Raw genomic sequence first — 12,881 nt, 5'->3', positions numbered from 1 at the left:
TCTCATCAGACCTCTCTCTCCTCTCATCAGACCTCTCTCTCCTCTCATCAGACCTCTCTCTCCTCCCATCAGACCTCTCTCACCTCCCATCAGACTCCCCTCACCTCCCATCAGACCTCTCTCACCTCCCATCAGACCTCTCTCACCTCCCATCAGACCGCTCTCTCCTCCCATCAGACTCATCTCCCTCCTCCCCATCAGACCGCTCTCTCCTCCCATCAGACTCCCCTCACCTCCCATCAGACCTCTCTCACCTCCCATCAGACCTCTCTCACCTCCCATCAGACCGCTCTCTCCTCCCATCAGACTCATCTCCCTCCTCCCATCAGACTCCCCTCTCCTCCCATCAGACCCCTCTCCTCCCATCAGACTCCCTCACCTCCCATCAGACCTCTCTCTCCCCATCAGACCTCTCTCACCTCCCATCAGACCTCTCTCACCTCCCATCAGACCTCTCTCACCTCCCATCAGACCTCTCTCTCCTCCCATCAGACCTCTCTCACCTCCCATCAGACCTCTCTCACCTCCCATCAGACCTCTCTCACCTCCCATCAGACCTCTCTCACCTCCCATCAGACCTCTCTCACCTCCCATCAGACCTCTCTCACCTCCCATCAGAGCTCTCTCACCTCCCATCAGACCTCTCTCACCTCCCATCAGACCTCTCTCACCTCCCATCAGACCTCTCTCACCTCCCATCAGACCTCTCTCTCCTCCCATCAGACTCATCTCTCTCCTCCCATCAGACCTCTCTCTCCCATCCCTTCAGACTCCCCTCACCTCCCATCAGACCTCTCTCACCTCCCATCAGACCTCTCTCACCTCCCATCAGACCTCTCTCACCTCCCATCAGACCTCTCTCACCTCTCATCAGACCTCTCTCTCCTCTCATCAGACCTCTCTCTCCTCTCATCAGACCTCTCTCTCCTCCCATCAGACCTCTCTCACCTCCCATCAGACTCCCCTCACCTCCCATCAGACCTCTCTCACCTCCCATCAGACCGCTCTCTCCTCCCATCAGACTCATCTCCCTCCTCCCATCAGACCGCTCTCCCTCCCATCAGACTCCCCTCACCTCCCATCAGACCTCTCTAACCTCCCATCAGACCTCTTTCTCCTCCCATCAGACTCCCCTCTCCTCCCATCAGACCCCTCTCCTCCCATCAGACTCCCCTCACCTCCCATCAGACCTCTCTCTCCTCCCATCAGACTCCTCTCTCTCCTCCCATCAGACTCCCCTCTCCTCCCAATCAGACTCCCTCACCTCCCATCAGACCTCTCTCTCCTCCCATCAGACTCCTCTCTCCTCTCATCAGACCTCTCTCACCTCCCATCAGACCTCTCTCCTCCCCCATCAGACCTCTCTCCTCCCATCAGACCTCTCTCACCTCCCATCAGACTCCTCTCTCCTCTCATCAGACCTCTCTCACCTCCCATCAGACCTCTCTCACCTCCCATCAGACCTCTCTCACCTCCCATCAGACCTCTCTCTCCTCTCATCAGACCCCCTCTCCTCCCATCAGACTCCCCTCTCCTCCCATCAGACTCCCCTCTCCTCCCATCAGACCTCTCTCACCTCCCATCAGACCTCTCTCACCTCCCATCAGACCTCTCTCACCTCCCATCAGACCTCTCTCACCTCCCATCAGACCTCTCTCACCTCCCATCAGACCTCTCTCTCCTCCCATCAGACTCATCTCTCTCCTCCCATCAGACCGCTCTCTCCTCCCTTCAGACTCCCCTCACCTCCCATCAGACCTCTCTCACCTCCCATCAGACCTCTCTCACCTCCCATCAGACCTCTCTCACCTCCCATCAGACCTCTCTCACCTCCCATCAGACCTCTCTCACCTCTCATCAGACCTCTCTCTCCTCTCATCAGACCTCTCTCTCCTCTCATCAGACCTCTCTCTCCTCCCATCAGACCTCTCTCACCTCCCATCAGACTCCCCTCACCTCCCATCAGACCTCTCTCACCTCCCATCAGACCTCTCTCACCTCCCATCAGACCGCTCTCTCCTCCAATCAGACTCATCTCCCTCCTCCCATCAGACCGCTCTCTCCTCCCATCAGACTCCCCTCACCTCCCATCAGACCTCTCTCTCCTCCCATCAGACTCCTCTCTCTCCTCCCATCAGACTCCCCTCTCCTCCCAATCAGACTCCCCTCACCTCCCATCAGACCTCTCTCTCCTCCCATCATACTCCTCTCTCCTCTCATCAGACCTCTCTCACCTCCCATCAGACCTCTCTCCTCCCATCAGACCTCTCTCCTCCCATCAGACCTCTCTCACCTCCCATCAGACTCCTCTCTCCTCTCATCAGACCTCTCTCACCTCCCATCAGACCTCTCTCACCTCCCATCAGACCTCTCTCACCTCCCATCAGACCTCTCTCTCCTCTCATCAGACCTCTCTCTCCTCCCATCAGACTCCCCTCTCCTCCCATCAGACTCCCCTCTCCTCCCATCAGACCTCTCTCACCTCCCATCAGACCTCTCTCTCCTCTCATCAGACCTCTCTCTCCTCCCATCAGACCTCTCTCTCCTCCCCATCAGACCGCTCTCTCCTCCCATCAGACTCCCCTCACCTCCCATCAGACCTCTCTAACCTCCCATCAGACCTCTTTCTCCTCCCATCAGACTCCCCTCTACTCCCATCAGACTCCCCTCTCCTCCCATCAGACTCCCCTCTCCTCCCATCAGACTCCCCTCTCCTCCCATCAGACTCCTCTCTCCTCCCATCAGACTCCTCTCTCCTCCCATCAGACTCCTCTCTCCTCCCATCAGACTCCCCTCTCCTCCCATCAGACTCCCCTCTCCTCCCCCATCAGACTCCCCTCTCCTCCCATCAGACTCCCCTCTCCTCCCATCAGACTCCCTCTCCTCCCCCATCAGACTCCCCTCTCCTCCCATCAGACTCCCCTCTCCTCCCATCAGACTCCCTCTCCTCCCATCAGACCTCTCTCTCCTCCCATCAGACTGCTCTCTCCTCCCATCAGACTCCCTCTCCTCCCATCAGACTCCCCTCTCCTCCCATCAGACTGCTCTCTCCTCCCATCAGACCTCTCTCTCCTCCCATCAGACCTCTCTCTCTCCCATCAGACCTCTCTCTCCTCCCATCAGACCTCTCTCTCCTCCCATCAGACTGCTCTCTCCTCCCATCAGACCTCTCTCTCCTCCCATCAGACCTCTCTCTCCTCCCATCAGACACTCTCTCCTCCCATCAGACTCCCCTCTCCTCCCATCAGACCTCTCTCTCCTCCCATCAGACCTCTCTCTCCACCCATCAGACTGGGTGTAGCCATGGTATGATAATGGGATCAGGACAGACTGGGTGATGTTATGGTATGATAATGGGATCAGGAGGTACTGGGTGTTGTCATGGTATGATAATGGGATCAGGAGGGACTGGGTGTAGTCATGGTATGATAATGGGATCAGGAGGGACTGGGTGTAGTCATGGTATGATATTGGGATCAGGAGGTACTGGGTGTAGTCATGGTATGATATTGGGATCAGGAAGTACTGGGTGTAGTCATGGTATGATAATGGGATCAGGAGGTACTGGGTGTAGTCATGGTATGATAATGGGATCAGGAGGTACTGGGTGTAGTCATGGTATGATAATGGGATCAGGAGGTACTGGGTGTAGTCATGGTATGATATTGGGATCAGGAGGTACTGGGTGTAGTCATGGTATGATAATGAGATCAGGAGGTCCTGGGTGTTGTCATGGTATGATAATGAGATCAGGAGGTACTGGGTGTAGTCATGGTATGATAATGAGATCAGGAGGTACTGGGTGTTGTCATGGTATGATAATGAGATCAGGAGGTACTGGGTGTTGTCATGGTATGATAATGAGATCAGGAGGTACTGGGTGTAGTCATGGTATGATAATTAGATCAGGAGGTACTTCGTGTTGTCATGGTGGGATAATGGGATCAGGAAGTACTGGCCCCTCACACACACAGACACACTTTTTCCTATTTGCTAGATATTTATCTTCTCAGCCCACCTCAACCTTTCCATTTTCTGAAATAAACACACACAGAGTTTGGCTGGCTGTTGCTACGGTGACCAGCTGCTGCTTGGCGACATTCCTGGATGGCACCGTTTACAAAGAGATCCCACGGGATTTGGGGAATTAGCGCTTAGTCTCACCCCAACGGGAGTTCACACACTGTACAACAGGATGAGTTGAGTGTGTCGCTGAACACTTCTCTCGGCTTGTGTGTGTGTGTGTGTGTGTGTGTGTGTTTGTATGTGTGTACTGTGAGCTATGTATGATCTCTGATTGGTAGATGGTTTCAGAGATGAGATGAGGCAGTAAGGGGGAGAGATGAGGAGAGATACTGAGGTCATAGAGAATAGAGATGAAGGCAGTAAGGGGGAGAGATGAGGAGAGATACTGAGGTCATAGAGAATAGAGATGAAGGCAGTAAGGGAGAGATACTGAGGTCATAGAGAATAGAGATGAAGGCAGTAAGGGAGAGATACTGAGGTCATAGAGAATAGAGATGAAGGCAGTAAGGGAGAGATACTGAGGTCATAGAGAATGAGAGATGAAGGCAGATAAGGTCATAGAGAGAGATGAGGAGAGATACTGAGGTCATAGAGAATAGAGATGAAGGCAGTAAGGGGAGAGATGAGGAGAGATACTGAGGTCATAGAGAATAGAGATGAAGGCAGTAAGGGGGAGAGATGAGGAGAGATACTGAGGTCATAGAGAATAGAGATGAAGGCAGTAAGGGGGAGAGATGAGGAGAGATACTGAGGTCATAGAGAATAGAGATGAAGGCAGTAAGGGGAGAGATGAGGAGAGATACTGAGGTCATAGAGAATAGAGATGAAGGCAGTAAGGGGAGAGATGAGGAGAGATACTGAGGTCATAGAGAATAGAGATGAAGGCAGTAAGGGGGAGAGATGAGGAGAGATACTGAGGTCATAGAGAATAGAGATGAAGGCAGTAAGGGGGAGAGATGAGGAGAGATACTGAGGTCATAGAGAATAGAGATGAAGGCAGTAAGGGGGAGAGATGAGGAGAGATACTGAGGTCATAGAGAATAGAGATGAAGGCAGTAAGGGGGAGAGATGAGGAGAGATACTGAGGTCATAGAGAATAGAGATGAAGGCAGTAAGGGAGAGATGAGGAGAGATACTGAGGTCATAGAGAATAGAGATGAAGGCAGTAAGGGGGAGAGATGAGGAGAGATACTGAGGTCATAGAGAATAGAGATGAAGGCAGTAAGGGAGAGATGAGGAGAGATACTGAGGTCATAGAGAATAGAGATGAAGGCAGTAAGGGAGAGATGAGGAGAGATACTGAGGTCATAGAGAATAGAGATGAAGGCAGTAAGGGGGAGAGATGAGGAGAGATACTGAGGTCATAGAGAATAGAGATGAAGGCAGTAAGGGGGAGAGATGAGGAGAGATACTGAGGTCATAGAGAATAGAGATGAAGGCAGTAAGGGGAGAGAGATGAGGAGAGATACGGGGGAGGTCATAGAGAATAGAGATGAAGGCAGTAAGGGGGAGAGAGGAGGAGAGATACTGAGGTCATAGAGAATAGAGATGAAGGCAGTAAGGGGGAGAGATGAGGAGAGATACGGAGGTCATAGAGAATAGAGATGAAGGCAGTAAGGGAGAGAGATGAGGAGAGATCGTGAGGTCATAGAGAATAGAGATGAAGACAGTAAGGGAGAGATACTGAGGTCATAGAGAATAGAGATGAAGGCAGTAAGGGAGAGAGGCCTGGCTTGATTCTCTCTACTTTATTTATTTCTCTGATCCCTATACCTTGGGACTTTGGTGTAATTGGACATGACATGGTTTGTTTGTGTGTGTGTGTGTGTGTGTGTGTGTGTGTGTGTGTGTGTGTGTGTGTGTGAAATTGGACAGAGCAGCTCTAACCCTGCACCCTTCCCTATGATGACTCCATTCCACACCCTCTATGACAGCTTTACTGGCGACCCCCAACCCAGCTGCCACTTCAAGGAGAACTTCAAACGTGTGTGTGTGTGTGTGTGTGTGTGTGTGTGTGTGTGTGTGTGTGTGTGTGTGTGTGTGTGTGTGTGTGTGTGTGTGTGTGTGTGTGTGTGTGTGTGTGTGTGTGTGTGTGTGTAATTGAGGAGAATTAGTTCTGTCCGTGCACTGCAGTTGATGGGGCCTTCAGACGGTCGTGTTCCCATTGAGATGTGCTCTGAATGAGAGAGAGGGGGAGACCGTGTAATGGGTGTGTTTTCTACACACAGGGAAGAGAGAGGGACTATAGGAGGAGGAATAGAGAGACTGGAGAGGAGGAGGAATAGAGAGACTGGAGAGGATGGGGAGTAGAGAGACTGGAGAGGAGGGGTAATAGAGAGACTGGAGAGGAGGGGGAGTGGAGAGACTGGAGAGGAGGGGGAGTGGAGAGACTGGAGAGGAGGAGGAATAGAGAGACTGGAGAAGAGGGGTAATAGAGAGACTGGAGAGGAGGGGGAGTGAAGAGACTGGAGAGGGGGAGTGGAGAGACTGGAGAGGAGGGGGAGTAGAGAGACTGGAGAGGAGGAGGAATAGAGAGACTGGAGAAGAGGGGTAATAGAGAGACTGGAGAGGAGGGGGAGTGAAGAGACTGGAGAGGGGGAGTGGAGAGACTGGAGAGGAGGGGGAGTGGAGAGGAGGGGGAGTGGAGAGACTGGAGAGGAGGGGGAGAGGAAGGGGAGTGGAGAGACTAGAAAGGAGGGGGAGTGGAGAGACTGGAGAGGAGGGGTAATAGAGAGACTGTAGAGGAGGGGGAGTGGAGAGACTGTAGAGGAGGGGGAGTTGAGAGACTGGAGAGGAGGGGGTGGAGAGGAGGGGGAGTGGAGACACTGGAGAGTAGGGGGAAGTGGAGAGACTGGAGAGGAGGGGGAGTGGAGAGACTGGAGTGGAGAGACTGGAGAGGGGGAGTGGAGAGACTGGAGAGGGGGAGTGGAGAGACTAGAGGAGGGGGAGTGGAGAGACTGGAGAGGAGGGGGTGGAGAGGAGGGGGAGTGGAGAGACTGGAGGAGGGGGAGTGGAGAGACTGGAGAGGAGGGGGAGTTGAGAGACTGGAGATGAGGGGGAATGGAGAGACTGGAGAGGAGGGGGAGTGGAGAGACTGGAGAGGATGGGGAGTGGAGAGACTAGAGAGAGGGGGGGAGTAGAGAGACTGGAGAGGAGGGGGAGTAGAGAGACTGGAGAGGAGGGGGAGTAGAGAGACTGGAGAAGAGGGGGAGTAGAGAGACTGGAGAAGAGGGGGAGTAGAGAGACTGGAGAGGAGGGGGAGTGGAGAGACTGGAGAGGAGGGGGAATGGAGAGACTGGAGTGGAGAGACTGGAGAGGGGGGTGGAGAGACTAGAGGAGGGGGAGTGGAGAGACTGGAGAGGAGGGGGAGTTGAGAGACTGGAGAGGAGGGGGAATGGAGAGACTGGAGAGGAGGGGGAGTGGAGAGACTGGAGAGGGGGTGGAGTGGAGAGACTGGAGAGGAGGGGGAGTGGAGAGACTGGAGAGGAGGGGGAATGGAGAGACTGGAGAAGAGGGGGAATGGAGAGACTGGAGAGGAGGGGGAGGGAGAGACTGGAGAGGAGCGGGGAGTGGAGAGACTGGAGAGGAGCGGGGAGTGGAGAGACTGGAGAGGAGCGGGGAGTGGAGAGACTGGAGAAGAGGGGGAGTGGAGAGACTGGAGAGGAGGGGGAGTGGAGAGACTGGAGAGGAGGGGGAGTGGAGAGACTGGAGAGGAGGGGGAGTGGAGAGACTGGAGAGGAGGGGGAGTGGAGAGACTGGAGAGGAGGGGGAGTGGAGAGACTGGAGAGGAGGGGGTGGAGAGGAGGGGGGGAGTGGAGAGACTGGAGGAGGGGGAGTGGAGAGACTGGAGAGGAGGGGGAGTTGAGAGACTGGAGATGAGGGGGAATGGAGAGACTGGAGAGGAGGGGGAGTGGAGAGACTGGAGAGGATGGGGAGTGGAGAGACTAGAGAGGAGGGGGAGTAGAGAGACTGGAGAGGAGGGGGAGTAGAGAGACTGGAGAGGAGGGGAGTAGAGAGACTGGAGAGGAGGGGGAGTAGAGAGACTGGAGAAGAGGGGGAGTAGAGAGACTGGAGAAGAGGGGGAGTAGAGAGACTGGAGAGGAGGGGTAGTGGAGAGACTGGAGAGGAGGGGGAATGGAGAGACTGGAGTGGAGAGACTGGAGAGGGGGTGGAGAGACTAGAGGAGGGGGAGTGGAGAGACTGGAGAGGAGGGGGAGTTGAGAGACTGGAGAGGAGGGGGAGTTGAGAGACTGGAGAGGAGGGGGAATGGAGAGACTGGAGAGGAGGGGGAGTGGAGAGACTGGAGAGGGGGTGGAGTGGAGAGACTGGAGAGGAGGGGGAGTGGAGAGACTGGAGAAGAGGGGGAATGGAGAGACTGGAGAGGAGGGGGAGTGGAGAGACTGGAGAGGGGGTGGAGTGGAGAGACTGGAGAGGAGGGGGAGTGGAGAGACTGGAGAAGAGGGGGAATGGAGAGACTGGAGAGGAGGGGGAGTGGAGAGACTGGAGAGGAGCGGGGAGTGGAGAGACTGGAGAGGAGCGGGGAGTGGAGAGACTGGAGAGGAGGGGGAATGGAGAGACTGGAGAAGAGGGGGAGTGGAGAGGCTGGAGAGGAGGGGGAGTGGAGAGACTGGAGAGGAGGGGGAGTGGAGAGACTGGAGAGGAGGGGGAGTGGAGAGACTGGAGAGGAGGGGGAGTGGAGAGACTGGAGAGGAGGGGGAGTGGAGAGACTGGAGAGGAGGGGGAGTGGAGAGACTGGAGAGGAGGGGGAGTGGAGAGACTGGAGAGGAGGGGGAGTGGAGAGACTGGAGAGGAGGGGGAGTGGAGAGACTGGAGAGGAGGGGGAGTGGATAGACTGGAGAGGAGGGGGATAGGGTGAGAGAGTTCTGGAGAGGAGGGGGAGTGGAGAGACTGGAGAGGAGGGGGAGTGGAGGGGGATAGGGTGAGAGAGTTCTGCTAACTATCTTCCATGTTTTTAGCACATATAACTATCACTATTGGCCCATCCTCAACACATCAATAAATCACACTGCCGTGAAGGATAAATATATCACAGTGCTGTGAAGGGTAAATATATCACAGTGCAGTGAAGGATAAATATATCACAGTGCTGTGAAGGGTAAATATATCACAGTGCCGTGAAGGGTAAATATATCACAGTGCAGTGAAGGGTAAATATATCACAGTGCTGTGAAGGGTAAATATATCACAGTGCAGTGAAGGATAAATATATCACAGTGCTGTGAAGGGTAAATATATCACAGTGCTGTGAAGGTAAATATATCACAGTGCTGTGAAGGGTAAATATATCACAGTGCCGTGAAGGATAAATATATCACAGTGCTGTGAAGGGTAAATATATCACAGTGCTGTGAAGGGTAAATATATCACAGTGCTGTGAAGGTAAATATATCACAGTGCAGTGAAGGGTAAATATATCACAGTGCTGTGAAGGGTAAATATATCACAGTGCTGTGAAGGGTAAATATATCACAGTGCTGTGAAGGGTAAATATATCACAGTGCCGTGAAGGATAAATATATCACAGTGCCGTGAAGGGTAAATATATCACAGTGCCGTGAAGGGTAAATATATCACAGTGCCGTGAAGGGTAAATATATCACAGTGCCGTGAAGGTAAATATATCACAGTGCCGTGAAGGGTAAATATATCACAGTGCAGTGAAGGGTAAATATATCACAGTGCCGTGAAGGTAAATATATCACAGTGCTGTGAAGGGTAAATATATCACAGTGCTGTGAAGGGTAAATATATCGCAGTGAAGGGTAAATATATCACAGTGCTGTGAAGGGTAAATATATCACAATGCCGTGTGACTCGTTTGTTTCACAATGTAACTGACAGCTGTCATCCATCTATCACCCATCCCCAGGAGGCAGAGACTACGGAGGCCAGGATAGCAGCCCTGGAGGCCAGTCTGAAGAGCATGGTGTACGAATACGTCTGCCGCTCACTCTTCAAGGTCAGAACACACACATGCATACACTGCAGTCAAGGACAGGCCGATGTACAGAATAAGGTGTCTGCTGGCAGGACAGACGTGTGTGTGTCACAGGAGGTTGGTGGCACCTTAATTGAGGAGGACGGGCTTGTAATGACTGGTGCGGAATCAGTGGAATGGTTTCAAATACATCAAACACATGGTTTCCAGGTGTTTGATGCCATTCCATCGCGCCGTTCCAAGACATTAGTATGAGCCGTCCTCCCCTCACCAGCCTCCGTGTGTGTGTGTGTGTGTGTGTGTGTGTGTGTGTGTGTGTGTGTGTCAGTCAATAGATATGGCTGGAGGACAGACAGTATCTGCATTAACCTCTCAGCTTAGTCCATCTGCTGCCGTCCTCACATTAACATAGATGAAACACTGGATTAACATGAGGCTACGCTGTTGAGAGAGAGAGAGAGAGCTATGGTTAAGGTGATATCTGTTGGTTTGACAGGTTCCAGGTGTTGCTGCTGTCAGTGTGTCAGTCTTTCTTTTTCTCACTCCCTTCCCTTCTGTCACTGGATCGGCAGTCCACACGCACACACAGATAGTGAAATAGTATCATAAAGGGAACTTTAAGTAACCTATAATAACAGGCTTCCTCTGGTCAAGTAGTAATCTCTGGTAAATCACACAAGAAAAACTTCGTCTGATTGGTCAGGACTGGTGCTAGAGGACACTGGACCTCTGAAATGCCAGTGTGTGTGTGGAGAGCAGCAGCACTCTGCATGAGCATCACGTCGGAGCAGAGGGAATGCTGGGTAACGGCGGAGTGGAAAGGTCAGGCTTTGAGATGAGACGCTCTGAAGTTTTCCTTTTGTTCTCCAACACACACACAAACACACACACACTCCATATATCCTATCAGAGACACACACACATACACACACACACACAAACCCACATCCACACACACACACACACACACACCATATATCCTACCAGAGACACGAGAGTAAACAAAAGAGGCGTGTGTTTGAGTTTTTATTGGAGTTCTGAATACTTCATCTCCTCTGAGAGAAAGAAATGAGGCAGGAGGAGATAAAGACCTTTCCTGTCTAGTTAAAGACCTTTCCTGTCTAGTTAAAGACCTTTCCTGTCAAGTTAAAGACCTTTCCTGTCTAGTTAAAGACCTTTCCTGTCTAGTTAATGACCTTTCCTGTCTAGTTAATGAGCTTTCCTACAGTTGAAGTCGGAAGTTTACCTACACTTAGGTTGGACTCATTAAAACTTGTTTTTCAACCACTCCACAAATTTCTTGTTAACTTCTTTGGGACTGGGGGGCAGTATTGAGTAGCTTGGATAAAAAGGTGCCCTGAGTACACTGCCTGCTACTCAGTCCTAAAAGCTATAATATGCATATAATTAGTACATTTTGATAGAAAACACTCTGAAGTTTCTAAAACTGTTTGAATGATGTCTGTGAGTATAACTCACAGACACAACTCATATGGTAGGCAAAAACCTGAGAAAAAAATCCAACCAGGAAGTGGGAAATCTGAGGTTTGTAATTTTTCAACTCATTGCCTATCGAATATACAGTGTCTATGGAGTCATATTGCACTTCCTAAGACTTCCACTAGATGTCAACAGTCTTTAGAACCTTGTTTGATGCTTCTACTCTGAAGGAGGGGGGAATGGGAGCTGAATGAGTCCAGAGGTCTGCCAGAGTGCCATGAGCTGACCACGCGTGCTCAAGTGAGAGTTAGCTCTGTTCCATTGCATTTCTACAGACAAAGGAATTCTCCGGTTGAAACATTATTGAAGATTTATGTTCAAAACATCCTAAAGATTGATTATATACTTCGTTTGACATGTTTCTACGAACTGTAATAAGAGTTTGCATCTGAACTTTCGCCTGGACTTTCGCCTGGACTCGCCCGCGTGTCGTGAGTTTGGATTGTGTATTAAACGCGCAAACAAAAATGACATAAATGATGGACTGGGGTAGTCACTGTGGATTCCTGGGAGTGCAGTCTGATGAAGATCATCAAAGGTAAGTGAATATTTATAATGCTATTTCTGACTTCTGTTGACTCCACAACATGGCAGATATCTGTATGTCTTGGTTGGTTGTCTGAGCGCTGTACTCAGATTATTGCATGGTGTGCTTTTCGGTAAAGCTTTTTGAAATCTGACACAGCGGTTGCATTAAGGAGAAGTGGATCTAAAATTCCATGCATAACACTTGTATATTTTAGCAATGTTTATTTTGAGTATTTCTGTAAATTGATGTGGCTCTCTGCAAAATCACCAGATGTTTTGGAACTACTGAACATAACGCGCCAATGTAAACTAAGATTTTTGGATATAAAAATGAACTTTATCAAAATAAACATACATGTATTGTGTAACATGAAGTCCTATGAGTGTCATCTGATGGAGATCATCAAAGGTTAGTGATTCATTTTATCTATATTTCTGCTTTTTGTGACTCCTCTCTTTGGCTGGAAAAATGGCTGTGTTTTTCTGTGACTAGATACTGACCTAACATAATCGTTTGGTGTGCTTTCGTCGTAAAGCCTTTTTGAAATCGGACACAGTGGCTGTATTTACAAGAAGTTTGTCTTTAAAATGGTGTAAAATACTTGTATGTTTGAGGAATTTTAATTATGGGATTTCTGTTCTTTTGGATTTGGCGCCCTGCAATTTCACTGGCTGTTGTTGAAGTGGGACGCTTGCGTCCAGAATATCCCAGAGAGGTTAAAAAACTATAGTTTTTGCAAGTCGGTTAAGACATCTATTTGTGCATGGCACAAGTCATTTTTCAAACAATTGTTTACGGACAGATTATTTCACTTATAATTCACTGTATCACAATTCCAGTGGGTTTACATACACTAAGTTGCTTAGT

General features: G+C 50.8%; 1 protein-coding gene across 1 annotated transcript in view; it reads left to right on the top strand.

The window, feature by feature from the left end:
• The window catches only part of LOC112267480 (cytoplasmic dynein 2 heavy chain 1), a 313,178-nt gene that overhangs the window by 153,026 nt on the left and 147,271 nt on the right, over positions 1–12,881 (top strand). The window contains exon 72 of the mRNA XM_042297612.1: positions 9,917–10,006. Coding sequence (XP_042153546.1) covers positions 9,917–10,006 — 90 coding nt within the window. The remainder of the gene's footprint in view (positions 1–9,916; positions 10,007–12,881) is intronic.

The sequence above is a fragment of the Oncorhynchus tshawytscha genome, linkage group LG14, assembly GCF_018296145.1.
Source record: "Oncorhynchus tshawytscha isolate Ot180627B linkage group LG14, Otsh_v2.0, whole genome shotgun sequence".
In the NCBI taxonomy this organism is placed as follows: domain Eukaryota; kingdom Metazoa; phylum Chordata; class Actinopteri; order Salmoniformes; family Salmonidae; genus Oncorhynchus; species Oncorhynchus tshawytscha.
Note: the sequence above shows the minus strand (reverse complement) of the source record. Positions and strands in the feature narration are given on the sequence as shown.